Source organism: Thunnus albacares, chromosome 19, assembly GCF_914725855.1.
Source record: "Thunnus albacares chromosome 19, fThuAlb1.1, whole genome shotgun sequence".
Taxonomy (NCBI): Eukaryota; Metazoa; Chordata; class Actinopteri; order Scombriformes; family Scombridae; genus Thunnus; species Thunnus albacares.
The window spans coordinates 2107654-2125875 of NC_058124.1; the positions used below are offsets into that span (position 1 = coordinate 2107654).

At 39.2% G+C, this 18222-nt stretch overlaps 1 protein-coding gene across 3 annotated transcripts in view; it reads left to right on the forward strand.

The window, feature by feature from the left end:
• The window catches only part of thsd7aa (thrombospondin, type I, domain containing 7Aa), a 179200-nt gene that overhangs the window by 126327 nt on the left and 34651 nt on the right, over positions 1-18222 (forward strand). For all 3 annotated transcript variants that reach the window (XM_044335929.1, XM_044335927.1, XM_044335928.1), the window contains exons 9-20: positions 55-170; positions 2673-2805; positions 3190-3293; positions 8014-8208; positions 8483-8749; positions 12065-12243; positions 12448-12453; positions 12745-12878; positions 14378-14531; positions 15266-15407; positions 15527-15642; positions 15722-15839. In XM_044335929.1, coding sequence (XP_044191864.1) covers positions 55-170; positions 2673-2805; positions 3190-3293; positions 8014-8208; positions 8483-8749; positions 12065-12243; positions 12448-12453; positions 12745-12878; positions 14378-14531; positions 15266-15407; positions 15527-15642; positions 15722-15839 — 1664 coding nt within the window. The remainder of the gene's footprint in view (positions 1-54; positions 171-2672; positions 2806-3189; positions 3294-8013; positions 8209-8482; positions 8750-12064; positions 12244-12447; positions 12454-12744; positions 12879-14377; positions 14532-15265; positions 15408-15526; positions 15643-15721; positions 15840-18222) is intronic.

Consider the following 18222-nt stretch of genomic DNA (forward strand, 5'->3'; position numbering starts at 1 on the left):
TTTCAAGGGTACTCTGTGTGTGTGTGTCTGAGCATGTCAATGATGTACTTTCAGATGTCCGGAGAGTCTGCGCCCAGACACCGTCAGGCCCTGCTTACTGCCATGCAAGAGAGATTGTATGGTCACCCCGTACAGCGACTGGAGCACCTGCCCATCAACATGTCAAGCAGGTATCTCCGACTCTTTATTGGCTTCAGTACAAAGAGTGAGGCTTTACAGGGTGCCACATAGGCCAAATGCAGCAGTATCAAGAGAGAAAATTCATTAAAGCTGGTGTATGACTGTGTTTCTCAGTTAATGAAGCATGCCAAATATGCTCATCATTATTTTAGCACCAGCAGCCAAATAATAAAATCATCATGCACACTGAGACGGAATAACAAAAATTCCAATTCTATTTGAGATGTGACATGTTTAATAGATGTTATGGAAATGCAATGTTTCCAACATAAAATGCTTCAGTGATCAGGGTTTCCCTGAGGACACTGGCTAGTGGAGGTGGAAGGCATCATGGGGAAAGGACTGACAGACATTTTATGCTTTTCTAAGGTATTACTTTGTAAAAGGGTAGACAATTACAGTGATGTTAGTAGAGGCCGTTGCCAATCCAGTGGGGGCTGCCCACAAAACTGCTGCAGGAAATCCTGATAGTGTTTGATAACTTGGAACCCATTTGCCGAACAAAAAACCATGTTAAGAGAGCTCCAAAACATTTCTCAGTTTAATTGATTGACATTTGTGTGACTGTGTTTGAGTTTTGCTATACATTTTGCCATAGTTATTTCCCAGAGGCATCTGCTGAACAAATCCTTAAATCTCTCTTTTATCCTCGATTTATATTGTATCTATTATCTTCTATTTATATTGTATCTACTGTATATACCGTATATCATCTGTTATTGTAGAAGTTCATTTAAAGTAATATACAAATTATAAGTTGGATGATGACTTACACTTTCCAAGTTTCCCATCAGCCATAATTAAACCTTCTTTTTAAAATTGTAGTAGTCACTTTAAAAATTATATGCAAATCTATTCTAATACCTGTCAGCACAGAACTTGAAGGAACAAGCGCACTGCTTGTATTAAACATTGGCAAGAACAAGTCATAAACACTAGCTCTAAACACAACCCTACAAAGCTAGACATGGTTAGTGGCTTGGTTGATTCCTACTGTCATCTTGAATTGTCCTGTAGGCTCATGATGTACAGTACTTTTTTATAACTCAGTCAAATTTGAACATATAGATGTTATACAGATGCTGCTGGAATCACTGTGACTTAGTCCTTCCTGTAATCCAATAATATTTGTCTGTACATTCATGGTTAGGGTACAAACTGGAACAGCTTGTAGCTTATGCAGCAGAAGGACTCACCAAAATTCACCAAAATGTAAAGAAATATAGGCTAAAAACCTGGGGCTAAGCTAACTGTCGTCACCACCTGTAATAAGGCTAAAATGTGTCCCATCAATATGAACCCTGACACTCCCCTTTATACATTCATATGTAGATATTTTACATATAATACATACAGGAAATAAATCTGTCCCAGAACATTGTCACTGACATGCTAGTTAATGGCATTTCTGACTACCATAACCTAATTTGAAAATAATTATACCTAGATAAGACATGTAGTGACTATGTCAAACATCTGTAAATAAAGGGAGTAAAGACCAAGCAAAAACAGCTGAGGGTTCAATGGGTTTAAAAGTATATCAACTGAAGGGAAGATGCTGGGGTTTCTTGCAATTTTGCACAATTTTGCACAACGTAAACGTAACTAAACATGATAACACCCAAGTAGGTTATTCTACTATTAATGTTAAGAGCAGCAAGGACAGTTAAGCTATATTTGTTTCTCTTCCAAATTTCCTTCATTGTTGTTTGGTTTAGTCAGAGTCCGCTGCAGACCTTACTTCACATCGTGATTTACTGTCCCTACCTATATATCATGAGATTTACCTGTGATATTCTGGGGACTTGTCCAGGGTGCACTTTGGGATAGGCTGTAGCCCCGACGACCTTGAACAGGATAAACAATTTCCTGATTTCCTGACTTGCCATCCATATTTCTGTCCCCTTTCCACCTGAAAGCTCTTTATTTTTGTATAATGTGCATTCTGTAAACCATCACAATTCTTCACAAATTAGTCTCCAACATGAATCACCAGTACACTGGCATTGTGAGAGCTGTAATGTGATCAGATAGTCCTGTTGATAGTCCTAGGCGTGGACTTCCTGTAAAGTCAATAACCTCACCACCAGTAGAAGTATATTGGATACCACAGAGAAAATGATAGAGGTGCTATTCAATATTCTACTTGATTGTATTAGCCTCCCCTTGAAGTGGCCACTTCCAGCAGAGGCTGAGCAGATAGACACAGTATATTACAGAAAAATGGAGATCAACTGGGCCTCATTACATTCTCTCTACATCGACACGTTTAATGAAATAAAGCATCCAAAAAAACACCTATTTCTAAAGTTCAAAGATCTGGGATGTGCTGGTGCTGGTGTGACTTACAGTTTCTTCTTTTGTATTTAATTGAGTTTACTCTGCTGCATTTTGTATTTTGCATTTATATTCAGTTACCATTATGAGGTGCTTGCTAAAACTAGGTACTAAAACTGATGTTTCGGAATGTGTTTTCATGTGGCTTCCCTTAGGTGGTAACACTAAGAAGAAGCAGTACAGGAAACGTATTGTCATCCAGCTACCGGCCAATGGGGGACAGGATTGTCCTGAGGTGCTGAACCAGGAGAGAGAGTGTGAGGCTCCATCTGTATGTCAAGGATACAGGTACCTGGTCATTTGTATCATAAACATCTACAAAAATGACTCCTCCTTGTAATTACAAGAAAGAGTTATGGGGACAAAGAATTACAGAAGGGTCTGGAAGATGTACCACAATAAAGAATAGGTAATTTAGGATACCTATTTAAATAATTGAATTAATATCATAAACATCGATGACTAGTAGACTAATGGCTTAACTAACAACTACAAGTCAAAAATCTTTGGTCGTGGACTGCCCTATCAGTATGTTATTTGTTTCATCAAACACATATATGGGGTGTGATGAACAGTGCATCTTGTAGGGAGTGCCAACAGGGTCAGGGATTTAAACTAGCATCTTTTCACTCTTTCTACCTTTTATTCTGTCTTGTTCCTCTTCTTCTATAGATGGAAAACCCACAAGTGGCGGAGATGCCAGCTGGTTCCATGGTCGGTTCGTCAGGACAGTCCTGGAGCTCAGGAAACCTGTGGGCCAGGCCTGCAGGTTCGGGGTGAGGACAGCTACACACACACACACACACAAACACACACACACACACACACACACACACACACACACACAAACAATACACAAATATTCACATCTTATTTTCCTCTCTCTGTGAACACATTAGTTAAACAGAGCAGGGAGAACAGTGTAACTATGAGCAGTCATCAGGAAAAGATTTACACTCAGCTGTGAAGTGATTCCAGTGTATGGGTTGAAATGCTGTCTTGATATAAATGCTGCAAATCATGCAGCACTGCTATTATTTGCATAAATTCTTTTGCGTGGAAGTGAAGTTGTTGGTTGCTCAGTGGATGTGTGTGTGTGTGTGTTTCTCTAGTTTTTCAAAAGTATAGATTTGTTGCTTTTCTCTCTTTTATGTAATTTACATGATTTTATATCACTTCTGGATGAAGGAAATTGTAATGTGCATTCAGACTTAAAACTGCACTAATCAATATTTTTATAATATTCATATGTTAGCAATGGATCAAATGACTGTGTAATGTAAAAGAGGACATTAGTATTGACAAATTCAGAGAGAATTATTACCCTCTCTCTAGTTTCCCCCCAGAGCTCTTTAATGTCTTTCAGCTCAATGTTTTGGTTTTCCAAACCACACATTTACTCTTTGGTTCAGTCTCATCACTCTCACCAATTTAATTTCCAGCAGCAGCAGGCAGCTGTTTACTGTGAAAAAACTCTGATAATCCCACTGTACATTATCTGCCCAACACCAAACAGAAGACAGAGACAGTTATGGACTAGCTGGTGAACATAGTAGGGATGTGCAGAGAGCCCAGTATTTGTATTTGTGTCTGTATTTGTTGAGGCAGCAAAAATATTTATATTTGTATTTGAATAAAAGTGGAAATAGGTGTAAAGATACAGTTTTTGTTTTTATTACACTTTTAATTCTAGGATATTAAAGTGTTAAAATAAGTGTTTATGAATAAACTATCTTACAAAGGAGGTCCCTTGAACTCAAGTCTCATAGACTCATAGACGACTGTGCTGACTACTGAGCTGAAACATAGTGCATCGCAAATGTGCAGATAGACACACATAACACAGAGACAGCACAGCGTGTAACATGTAGAGAAGAACTTCAAATGCGATTATTGCTTTGCACTTTTCATTTATTACCTATTTTTTTACAATGTAACTTTGTGGAAAGTAGAAGGGGAACAACAGGTTTTGGAGACTCCCTTGAGAGCACTTCTCTTGTATTAGTAGCTCAGCTTTATCTCTGGGGAACACCCCAATGCCAGTAGTGATGTCCAAATAAAGAATTGTGCGTCATACGGCAGGTGGATGTGACTCCCTTTGTTGAGAATTGCTGATAGACATAACAGCAGAGCAGAGGAGAGAGACTGAGATAGTGATGTAACCAACCTGTGCGCTGGTATTTAAAATGTTTTTTTTTCCTCCCCAAAACAAATAATTTTTCATATTTTCATATTTGTATTCGGGCACACCCCTAGAATATAGTGGAGCCTTTGGCTGCTAAGGAGACAGATATTTTTCTCAGGAGTTGGTGGAGACCAAACCAGAGCTGAGTGAGAGTGCGTATTGTACTTACATTCACCAGGTGGACACAGAAATTACTTCAAATGGATGCTAATGTTGCTATGTGTCTGGAAGTGTTTGTTAACACATTTGCCATATCAACTTTATATTGTGTTTCAGACTTCATCTGTCTCCCCCAAGTGGCCAAAAAAAATCAATTAAAACTGCCTTAAATGTAGTATTAGTACTGGTTTTGCATGTTTCAGCCCTCTTACTACAAATCACATCTAGTTTAAATCACAGGTATGTATTTCACAAAATATGTTTCCTACTAGTCCTTGTATGGTATAAAATCCATACACTTTAAATAAATCTGCACTTCAACTGCATTACCATACAATAGTAATGTAACATGAACCAAAAGCAACACACACTTGATGTTAATTGTGATGGATTACACATCTCGAGCAAGTTTCAAGGATCTGCTAATTGATCTTTATACTTTACAGAAATACATTCAAAAACAATGGCTGTCTAAAACGGTTATAAAACACATCCAGAAATCTAAATCTGTATCGATTTAGCATTTGAAAATGGTCAGAAAAAAAAAGCCATAGGACTGTCAGTGGTTATAGTAACCACAAAGTAGTTAAAATACCAATAGAGATGCATGTTTACATCAGCTCTGTTGAGTTGATTTATATTTCAAATGACTTGTCATGATGATAATTTTAGTTCCCATGTTTTGATCAGTTAACACCCATAGGACAAAAAAAAAAAAAAAATCATGGATTACTGCTTTAATAAGATGACTTGCTGGGTGTAGCACTGATGCCTGTACAAGTTGACTTGTTATCAGCACACACATCCAGATTCCTATTAAAGTCTCAGACAGAGGCCATTATCTGATTCCAATGATGAGCATCCTGCTCCTCCATCTTGGGAGGCTCTCGTCATTATGTACCATTACCTGTAATAGTATACTCTGAGCTGGAGAGAGACAATTCAATACAGGCCTCTTACTTTTCACCCACTCACTCAATACAACGCGCGGAAGGCAATAGCCATTTTACAGCCCTTACATCTAGTATTTCCCATGGATGTGTGTGTGTGTGTGTGTGTGTGTGTGCGTGCATGTGTTTGGATGTTCAGTAAATGATGTGGGTAGAGAGGAAGACTGAGGGGTATCCTGAAATAACGACTGCTGGTGCTGATATTGGTGTTTTTATTGTTAAGGTATAGACACCGATGTTTTCTCTGTCCACTAAGGCCACAACGACAACAATGTGGTATTCACCACACCTATTAAGGTTCTGTAATGATGTCACCATCTTAGCCCCATGCTCCACATTGAGGGGCAGAAGCAATACATCGACTCTGTGAATAACAATACCTAATTCATTGTTTTTTTGTGAGTTTTGCTATTAAATGTGGCTGCTGTCCACCATCTTCAGAGATTCAGAGCTACAAAGATTCTGTGGTAAAATAAGGGAAGTACACATATATAGGCCTATACGATGCTGTACTGTCTTTGCACAGGTATTTGTCTAAAAACGTCCACATGCAACCTCAGCTCAATTTAGTGATAGCTGGATCTACAAACCTGGTAAACAAGCATGCTAAAATACTGCAGAGGAAATTTTCAAAATATATAACAAGCAGCAACTGTGTCCATCTTTCGTTCAACTTATCACGTTTAGGTTCATCAAGGAGTCCCGTCTGTTTCTTATTTAGCTAATAAAAATAATGTTACAGCATACATCATATCCTGCTGCAGGCTTCACATGAGTATAACATGGCCTAAGAGACAAAGATACGGTTAATCACGCTGTTCAGAGTCACACTTGAATATTTTTAACTGATTCTACATAATGTGTGAACTAAAGCATGATTAGCCAACACTTCCTGACATCTGTACTTCTCTGTCTTTAACAAATCTAAATACTGTTTCTCAAACAATGTCTATAGTTAACTTTTAAAAATATGAATGTCACCATTTACAACATGATCACTCCAAAACCTTGAGAACTCTGCAGGCTCCAAATTTAAGTGATACAATGGCCTGTTTCTCTATAGTTTTCTGCTGATTTCCATAAATCTCTGTGAGGCGTATTGAAAGTAATATGATGAAATTTAACTGGGTTTGACAGTTTTTCTGTTCATACAGTTTTTGTGTAGAATATGTTGACATTTTCTTTGATAAGAATGTCATGTTAAACTAGCTGCCTCAGTACACATTTAAACTAGGACGCATGTTTTCTGCTGAAAAGTATGGTGGCTCTGATGTCAACTGCAGTTGTGTGGACAGAGCCTGCAGCAAAAGCTAGATAGCAAAATGTTAGCCTGGCTATAGATACTCTTTGGCTGATAAAAACATAGACAGTCAAAGCTGTGTCCCCATTAATTGCGTGGCTATGTCATTTAATGCTAACATTTTAGCTTACATTACAGTATGCTGAGCAAAAGTAGAGCACTAGTATCATCTCAAAAGTGAAAAAGGACTATTTTTAGCAACAATTTCAATTTCTTAAGTAATTTCAAATGCTGTCTGTCTGATGTTCAAATTTGCACACATGAAAAAGGACTGTTTTCCCAGTGCTTGTAAGAACTCATGGGACAACCCATTTGTGACTCTTGATACTGATGAAAAAAACTGACTGAATTGCGGAACAGCTTTCTATATGATCAAAGTCTTTGCTAGATGATTAGCTCTTTGTGGTGTTTTATTAGCAGCAACCTTGTCAGAGTACATTTTTTCAAAAAAAGTATAAAAAAAAATGCAAATTAAAATTCTATCGCAATCTTTTACTTTTTGAACAATTGCATCAGAACATACAAAAAAAAATAAAAAAAAGAAAGGCAGTACTAATGGTCACTTCATACAATGCACAGCACACTGCATTCTACATACTGAATGAATCTATGCATGATGTATAATGTATGTACAAATATGTTTTATTAGAAAATTGATGAATCAGACCATATTAGCCAAATTCAACTCTTTTTTTTATGGCAATGTTTGCATAGTGTAAGTCACTTACTGTATCTCAGCACAGTGAATCTTGGAGTGCCAGTATGGAACATCAGACCCAACAATTTACCATGGAGTCATGGGTGACTTCCACACTGTCATCATTTACACTGAAGTTGATCACAATCCCCCCAAAAAAGTCTCCTCTTTCTCATAAGACTCCATCACTCCTTTCTCCCTGTAGCTGTTTCGTGCCGGAAACAGGATGGTGGGCAGGCAGACGTTGAAGCTTGTCTGAAGTTTGCCAGCTCCATGCCGCCTCTCACCCAGCTCTGCCAGCTGCCCTGCCAGGAAGACTGTCAACTCAGCAGCTGGTCCAAGTTCTCCTCCTGCATGGCTGACTGCATGGGCGTGAGGACCCGCAAAAGGATGCTAGTGGGTGAGTGACACATTTTAACTTCAAGCTGACTTCCAGATTACATCAACCTTGAGCGTAAGATCAAAGTTGAATGTGTTAAGATGACTGAGGGCTCCAAACCTTCCTGTACGTCTCTATATTTAGATTCCCACACTACCTCAGGGAACTGCTCAATTCAGCAGCCTTCCACTGACAGCCAGTGAGCAGCCCCAGTATAGCAGTTGGGTGTTTAATGCCTTGTTTAACTGCTAATACTCATCAATCAAGTATGTTAATTGTTAATATGTTTTTGCAGGGAAGAGCAAAAAGCGAGACCAATGTAAAAACCACCAGGTGTATCCCCTGAGCGAGACCCAGTATTGCCCATGTAATAAATACAATGCTCAGCCTGTGGGCAACTGGTCGGACTGTATCCTGCCTGAGGGTGGCCGCATGGAGGGCCAACTGGGCATGAAGGTCCAAGGTGACATCAAGGAGTGCGGTCAAGGACACCGCTACCAGGCCATGGTGTGCTATGACCAGGACAACCGCATAGTGGAGACGTCTCGCTGCAACAGCCATGGTGAGTTTCACACGTTCAAATAAGCCTCTAACCCTAACTCCTCTCAATTTTTTTTAAAAATACCAGATCTAATCACATTTAAATTTAAAAATCGATTTTGTTGAGCTGTGTCCAAGCATCTCCTCACCACATGAGACAATATACAGAGATTTACAACATCATTGCAAGCTCCCACCCTTGCCTTATCAAAACTCACAATGCCCCCAGGTGCACTTCTTAATTGCTACAGTCTGAAATATATTCAATTCAATTCAAATTTTATTGCATAGCACCAAAGTGCTTTACATGAAAAGAAAAGAAAATGGCAAAAATGTTCTTATAAAGAGAAACATCCATGCATACATACACATACAGTATATACACACATACATACAAACATACATACTAAATGAATATGGTGTGTTCATTTAAGAAAATGCTTGATTGGAAAGGAAAGTCTTTATTTTGTTTTTAAAAGAACAGTGTTGGAGTCTAAGTTCAGTTGGCAAACTGTTCCATTCTTTAGGTGCATAAATGCTGAATGCCATCTCACCAGACTCTGAAAACGCTCTAGGCACATAGAGGAGATTTCCACCTTGTGACCAGAGAGATCTGCTGGGATTGTAAATCGACAGCATGTCTGAAATATACTGTGGTGCCAGACCATTAATTGCTTTGTAAACAAAGAGGAGGATGTTGAATTGTATTATGAGTTTGGCCTGAGGAAATCTGCCTCAAATTGTTGACAATTTGTTAAACCCAGGGATAAACTTAGGTAAGTTTACAAGTTGCAGTGTTTTCCTATCACTTTAACTATTAAATAATGCACTAGTTAAATGCTCCATATAACTTACTTTTCTCAGTCATAAATGATTGTAACAACCTGCAACTAAAACCAACTCAAACTTGAGGGCAATTGGTATTCCCCTTGGACATTTTAAGGCCTTATTATCTGATGTTTTTTTTTATGATTCTTGCAACTGTTTTTATTAATTCCTTGTTTATTGTGTAGTTGTGTTGTTTTTGTCTGCTGACTGTGTTCTTGTCTTATGAATGTTTTTTTGCTCTCAGGTCTCTCTTGGAAAAGAGATCTTAATCTCAGTGAGACTGTCTGATTTAAATAAAGATCAAATAAAAAAAAATAAAATAAATATCATTATGTCATAATTGGCTGTCTTCTTACAGCAGCAAAGCTTACCAACTTATCAGCCGTGACCACGATCTTTCCCAAACTTAAATGGATTAGTTTTAGTCACTATCATCAGAAAACGCTCATATGAACCTAGCTATTTTGTCATTTACGTGGATGTGTTTGATGTATCTGATCTTTAAATGTAGACCTCACTTCCCAACATGCATGGGTCACAGCTGGAGACTACCTATTGTCTCCACCATCATCTTATTTTTAGTCACGCTGGCAGTTCCGTGCAGAATAGAACAACTTTAAATGTCTAACTGATTATCACTGTGGCCTTTTATCAAGCCTCCAGTACAAATTTAACAATCAATCAGGGGAACTTGAGGCCATATCCGCCAGCAGCCCAAATCTGTCAGGCCACTCGGAGCTGTATTAGCATACCACTCCAGCAAAGCGAGTAAAGGGAATTAAGAATCATGCTGTCGTATTCTGCATCTTAGCCCTGGGAAAATACAGAGCACATCAAAGCACTCGGGGGAATGAGTGTGTCTGTGTTTGTTCAGTGAGAAACCCATAGAACCCATCTCGTTTGTGAGTCAAAGCTTTCCTCCCAGTATGGGGCTGCTTGATGGTAACTGGATGTAACTGTAATAAGATACTGTGCTCAAAGTCGTTACTGCTGCTTGCCTTCTCTCTGATTTAGCAGTCTTTGTTTGGCTCTTACATGTCACAGAGTATTGTGTGAGTAACATGGTAATACCTGCTCCTTCCAACTGTTATTTGCCCTCAGGCTACAGCTGGAGATCAGTGATGCTAGGTTTGTTTATGGCAGGAGTCAGCGAAAGGGCTGCATGTGGGAACCTGAAGGAACAGCAAGAATGCTTTCACGCCTGAGAAGATGAGGAAGGCAGCAGGGCTGGGGGTCTCACTTGGAGTTTTTTTTTTGATAAGAAAGTCAGACCTTTAAAATAGAGGATCCCATCCCCCTTACATCTCCTCACGACAGCGTAACTCACTCTATGCACTCAACATGTCAAAAATCCTACCTCTGATTCACGTACATGGTGATGCTGGATACATCACATAGTTGCTTATAAATTCACTTTTCTGGTGTGCTTACTTTTTTTGGCATTTCTACTTCAGTGAGTGATTTCTTCTTTGAACATTTCCTTGAATGTTTATTGACAACCTTAAGAGAACAGCTGTAAACTTTTGCATTCAATCAAAGACGGGTCTATAGACAGGTATAAAAAGCTAACTTGTGTGTAGATGCTTTCCAGCCACATCCTCCAGCTCTTCCTGGGGGATCTCAAGATGTTCCCAGGCCAGATGGGATATGTAATCTTTCCACTGTCTTCTAGATCTGCCCTTACCAGCCTTCCCAGTTGAACTTACCCTGAAAACTCCCAACAGGAGGCATTCAATCGGCATTCTTATCAGATGCCTGAACCACCTTAATTGACTTCTTTTTACTTTAACATGAATGCTTGGATGCTTGAGCTGGTCATTGTGTCCCAGCCACCAATTGTATCCATGATCTTGTTATCATTACTCAAAGTAAAATGACCATAGGTAGAGGTTGGGACACAAGGCTGCCTTGCATTAGATTTTAGAAGTGACTGTAACACCTCACTGTTCTCGTGGAAAACTTATCTTTTCTCATATTCACAGACAAAAGCACATTTTTTTTTTACACCTTTCAAGGTTTATTCTTTGATCCAAGAGCCAGACTGAGGAATAAAAGAGTGTGTATTTGCTCTTTGAGCGCCAAAACTCTGAATAGTTCACCAAAATGCTCAACTAACTATGTGCATTCTTTTGAGAATCTGTTGAATAGGCTGGTAAACATGTAAGTATATTACAGTTGAGTACTAATTGAGAAGTTCAATCTAAAAATGATCCATAGATGATGGTAAAATGTTAGATATTTAATTCATGCTCAGTTTATGAGAACTACTTTTGTCTGGTCTTTCAACCACATCTTCTCTTGTTGTCCCAACCACCAAGAATGTCTGTCTACTGATTTCTGTCTTTCCAAGAGTGAGATAAGAAAATTGACATCAAACTCGGTCTGTGCTTTAAGTTCAGAGCTGGAGTCAGGACATGGTTAACTCTCTAAACACCTCTAAAGCAGATCTCAGCATGTCTGTAGAGGATCATAGCCCTTTACTGAAGCCTATATGTTTTTTTGGTTGCAGGGTATATAGAGGAAGCTTGCATCATTCCCTGTCCGTCTGACTGCAAGCTGAGCGAGTGGTCAAACTGGTCACGCTGCAGCAAGTCCTGTGGCAGTGGGGTCAAAGTTCGCTCCAAGTGGCTCAGAGAAAAACCTTACAATGGCGGGAGACCGTGTCCTAAACTGGACCATGTCAACCAGGTGAGGGAGGTCTCACTTTACACAGTGTGATTAATGTTTAAACAAAAGATCATAATTTAATAATTGCCATTGTAGGGTTGAATGTGTTTCATTTTTACAATATGAATTTAGATCTTGTGTTTAATGTATATCTCTGTTTAATTCCTAAGTACAACAATGAATGACCTTTTTTTCTCTTCTTTGTTGAATGGATTCCATCCACAGGCTCAGGTAAGCACATTGTTGCTTCTTTTTCTGCGTAATTAAAATGTTTTCTTTTGTATATCATCATTTTTTAAATTTAGCCTTTTCTGAACTATTTTATTTTTTCATGACTTTGCTTTCAGCCACTGTCATAGGGAACGTTCAATAAGTAATAGTCTAATTTAGATTATTGACTTGCATGATGATTTGAATCTGCTGTTAAAATGCTGGTCACTGTTTTATTTATACCTTTCCACTGCATACGATCCATTTTTTTTGCACAAGATCAGACAGATAACTGTGGTGTTTGTACGTCAGGTGTATGAGGTGGTGCCTTGCCTCAGTGACTGTGGACAGTATGTCTGGGTGGCAGAGCCCTGGAGTGTGTGGAAGGTCAGCAACGTGGACCTGAAGGATAACTGTGGTGAAGGCGTTCAGACCAGGAAAGTCCGGTAAGACACCGGAAACCAATACATGTCTACAGAGAGACACATTACATGATATATATATATATATATATATATATATATATATATATATTTGCCGTGTGTACACATTTTGTGATGTATGACTTGTATTCCCTTATTTTCCACTTGTGTTGTTATTTTCTCAGCTGTGTCCGTTTGCTATTGCAGTGCCAATGACCCAGTTTCCTCAAATGGATCATTAAACTTTCATCTTGTGTTTTGCTACATGATAAGATCTTTTACCTTTCACAGTGTGTACAATGATCACAGTCTACTATTATTCAAATCTGATTTGACTTGTTTTCAAATGACAGTCTTGAACAATCCTTAGAAAGTGAACATGAGGCTGTAATGTCTCTTACCTTCTTAATATTTACCTTCTAATGAGATGTGTTGGAATTCAAATATAATGACAGCTTTAAAAAAAACAAAAAAAACCCAAACTACCATAAGTAGCATTTTTACCATATCAGACATAGACTGTAAAAACATGGATATAATGACAGTAAACACAGCTTTCTAAAGGGACACTTTGTCAGCTTTGTCAGGTACTGGAGCTAGTTTGAGTTTTATTTGAGTTTGCATGGATCTGAAATCAGTCAAATAGGCAGAAACTGCTATGGCTGACTGTGATAGGGTGAGACACCTGTCAATGAGGCAACTTAATCTCAAATCCATTGGTCTTCTTTTCAGAGGTATAAGTCAAATTAAAACCCTATTTTTCAGAGGTATAAGTCAAATTAAAACACTTCTTTTCAGAGGTATAAGTCAAATTAAAACACTTCTTTTCAGAGGTATAAGTCAAATTAAAACACATAGACGTCATGCACACACTGCAAAAATCAGCATTCTGGTGATATTGTTATCTAGTGGTATCTGATGTACATTGAGGTTAAACAACCATAAATCTACTTCATATGAATTATATAGGCTCTCTTTATGACTTCAGATCCTCATAATCATCATGTTTCGACATTTTCTTCAGTATCAAAATCAATGCAAATGATGGTACATCCATGGTTATGGTGCAAACAGGAACTACCAGTACTACCATTTTTTTTTAAAAAAAGCAATGTTTTTAGTTTTTTGTTTTTGTTTTTTTTCATAGAAACCATCCCAGCACATGTATAATACCCACTGCAAAACGCAAATTAGTTGCATTCCTGAGTACCCTTACTCATCCTGAAAATAACAATATATGGCATAGCTAAGACGTGTAGTGAATATGCCACACACCTGTAAATAAAGGGAGTATAAACCAAGCAAAAACTGCAGTTCAAGTTGTAACAATGATTTTCAAAATCACCACCCAGACATATTAGGAAAGGTAAAATTGACAGCTGAAACCCTGAATTACAGCTTTCAATTTTTGCTTTTTCTTCTGTTAATTGTTTTAGCCAAAAAAGAAAGAAAAATCATTTCAGCTAAAAAAAAAAAAAAGCCTGGAAACAGACAAACTCTTTTTCAAACCCCTCTGTGTCCAGGTGTATGCTGAACACTATAGATGGGCCCTCCGAGCAGGTGGAGGACTACCTGTGTGACCCCGAGGAGATGCCTCTGGGGGCCCGTAACAGCCGGCTGCCCTGCCCAGAGGACTGTGTGTTATCAGACTGGGAAGCCTGGAGCCCATGTCCACTGGTAAGAATGTCCTGTTATTTACTCTGTCATGGCACTGATTCCTCAGTGCTTTATGTTTATGGAAGAGCTGAATAGTCTTGACAGTGTCACTGCCATTTGTACTCTGTACCCTCTGAATATGTTTCTACATCTTTTTATTTGTGGGAAGTGTTATCAAACTGAAGCAAGCCATACATCGTCTGTTACTTGTTGCCTTCTCTGGGCCAAATGTCCAGTTCACTGGAGAACAAAGAAACATCAACTGTGAGCTAATGTCAAAACAACCCATCCAGTCTTCTGTTTTGCAAAGTGAAATGAACCAAACAAAAACCAGAGATGATTTTGAAATCTGCTCCTAGTTCATACAACTCAAGGAAAATGACAAATGTGCGAGTGAGTGAGTGAATTACATGTGCGGTCACTTTATTATACTATCTATTGATCCTGGTCCCATTTTATCATTGCAACAGAAGTTATTTTCCTTTTTCCCAAGAAAATCCAATATTTCCGTCCACTTGACCCCCCCCGAAAATCTGTAAAAAAAACTATGATCTATCTCCGCCCCCAAAATAAGAGATGACATCATGTTCACCCCCAACACCCCCACCAATGTTTGAGTATTTTTTCAGATGACAAAGTAACCATTTAGATTTTGATTATGTGGTCCATTTATCCAAATAATGCCGGTTTGCTTTTGGTATATGCAAATCACAGTATGAATGAGTAAAGTTAGTATCCTCTCTTCTGCTCCTCAGCCATGCAGTGGGAACAGTTCTCGGGAAAGGAGTGCTTACCCACTCCGCCAACCTGGAGAGAGGAAGGAGTGTCCTCCGACTACAGAGACAGAGCCCTGCAGACTCAACAGTAACTGCTTCCACTACTCCTACAACATCACAGGTGAGACTCCGACAGCATGGATGAATCCCGTTCATTTAAAAGCAGCCAGGTTGACAGTTGGGTTACATGAACCGGGTTATGACTGTGAGAATAGTTTTGATGAGACATGTTCCCTGCAGATTGGAGTACCTGTCAGCTGAGTGACAGAGCTGTGTGTGGAAACGGCATCAAAACCCGCATGCTGGACTGTGTGCGCAGCGACAGCAAATCTGTTGACCTTAAGTTCTGCAAAGAGGTGAGTTGGGTGTTACTCTCTGCTTTCTAAGCCTCTTTAGCGTTTCTGAATGAGTTAATAAAACAACTTTCTGTTGCAGCTTGGGCTGGAGAGGAAGTGGCAGATGAATGCTTCTTGTGTTGTGGAGTGCCCTGTCAATTGCCAGCTATCTGATTGGTCAGCATGGTCTGAGTGCACCCACACGTGCGGGCTCCAAGGTATGTGTGTAGCTCTGTCCGTGGCAGTATTTCCACGCTGAAGTAACCCAGAATTTCATCATTTCATCAGTCTCCCACAGCCCAACTTTTACTCCATCATCTGAAAATGTGAATTTCAGTTTGCATCGCATTTCTTTTAGATGAATGCAATATGAGCAACCACAAAGTGATGTAACATGAGCATGTGACACAATACAAATTCAACTAGTCCATTCCATCTCTTCATCATGTTGTGGTACAGGACACATCATCCCCCTCCTCCTTCTGCCTTTCTACACACAGTGAATATACAAAGACTATGTTTTGTTATTGATCAAGGTAACTAAACTGCTGTTGTCAACAAACAGGAAAGAATATCCCCCTCATACCCCACCTCTAACATGATGGTTCCAATAGTAACAATACATAGTGCTTGTTGAATGTTTGTTGACCATACAAGAACCCTTATATACCCTTATATATAACCTTAATGTATTAGTCTACACTAACAGGAAAAAGAAAGGAAAACAAAAATCAATTTGTAAATCTGACAAAATAATCTTAATTAAAGGTACACCTATATTTCCTTCCAGGGCTTTCAACTGCATCTCATGGTCTCCATCAACAATTGAAGTTTGCTCAGTTATCATGGAGTTGACACCATAACAACTCAGTATATGTAGAATAACTCATATCTATTCAGTATAACAAAGCTCATTCTCTGATGAAGACTGTAAGATGGGGTCAAAAGCTGCAGAAAAAGTAAGCTAATGAGTAGACCTTTAGTGAAGATGACTTTTTAGACATGGCAGCTTCTTCACACAGTAGCTGCGATAACACAGTAATGTTAGCTGTGAGTGATGATCCATCACTGCTGCAGGTCGACAGTGCTCAACTCTCAGCTGTGTGGTAAAGGAAGTCAGCCTCTCTTACGGTAATGGTGGAAACCAGAAACGCTTTATGACGTGAGAAACGATTGTGTTATAGCCCTGAACCAACTGAGAGAGGGATAATAATGTCCTTGCATGTAATTCCATAGGATCAGCTCATTGATTGGTGGTCCATTATGAGTGTGTGCTCTGGGGCTCAGGGAGCACTCTGCTCTCCATGAGTCCTTGAGAAGAGCAGAAGCCAGAAGCAACAAGAGCAAATAGTAGATATGAAACCAATACAGGCCTTAGCTATTGTGGTAACCTTAATCTGTCCCCAGGCGAGAAGGATTTTTTCTTGGTATGGAGAAACAGCAGGAAGGCGACGAGAAGAGAGGGCCTCCTCGCTTTCCTTCCTGTGTTTCTTTTTATCTCCAGGCTGGCTGCGGGGACATACATCCCTGGAGGAACTAATTTCTGTTCCTGAGCCAGGAATAGCAATGAGCTGGATTGGTTTTTTCAAGCAAATGAACATACCTGGAATCAGTAAGGCTCTGTTATCAATCAGGCGGTGTAAAAACAGAGCTATTTTCCTGGATGTGTCCAACCTGTGTGCATAGATAATCATGGCATTGTGTGTTCTCCAGCCAAACACTGATAGTGACAGCTGGCACACTCCTTTTTTTACCCAGCAGCCCTCCCTGCCACCCGCCGTTCAACCTCAAACTCTGCCATGACCGCCCGCAGGGAGACCACTGAGGCATGAGAATCGTAGTGGAGGGTGATGACTGGTTTCTATGGGCATAAGGAGCAACCAGTGAACAAAGCAACACCCACACATGATGGTGAACTTTGATTAGAAATCTATGGCCCAGATTCACTTGGGGTCTGTGCAAGAAAGTAATGGGCCCTACAATACAAAGGGGTGAGAGAGGCATTTAGCTTGCAAATCTTTTTTTCTTTCAAGGCCACACCTTCCACTATTGATGTGTTCACTTCATCATACTATGTTATTTAAAGCTACAGTGATCAATATTAATATTATATAATATTTACTAGTTTGACAATGGATCAAATGACTGTGTGTAATTTGAAAGGTGTCGTTCCTCATGATGAACCCACAGAATTTTCCCCAACTCTACAGTTTCTCTCAGCTTTGTGCAGCTTTTAAGCCTATTCTAGCTTATTGTTTTGATTTTACAGCATATTTACAGTATGGTTCACTTGCTGCTCTAATGAAGCTCAGTTCCAGCAGCAATAGGATATATAGGGTGTATCTTGTCACCAACAAGAAATGAAAACAACAAGCAAGGGTTTTCCAGTCTAAACTTTCAGACCAGATAATAGTTAAAAAGTGATTTAAAGCCCAAGGGTATCAGCACTGGTAGATAATTTCAAGAGTTAGGTCCTGCTGTATGAAATTGGCAGACATGGTATCAGAGGACACGAGACAAGTAGAAGATATTACTACAGCGGTCAATACTGTGTCAATGGTAAGCAGTATAATGACAGAAATAAAGAAGGAATGGTTTAAC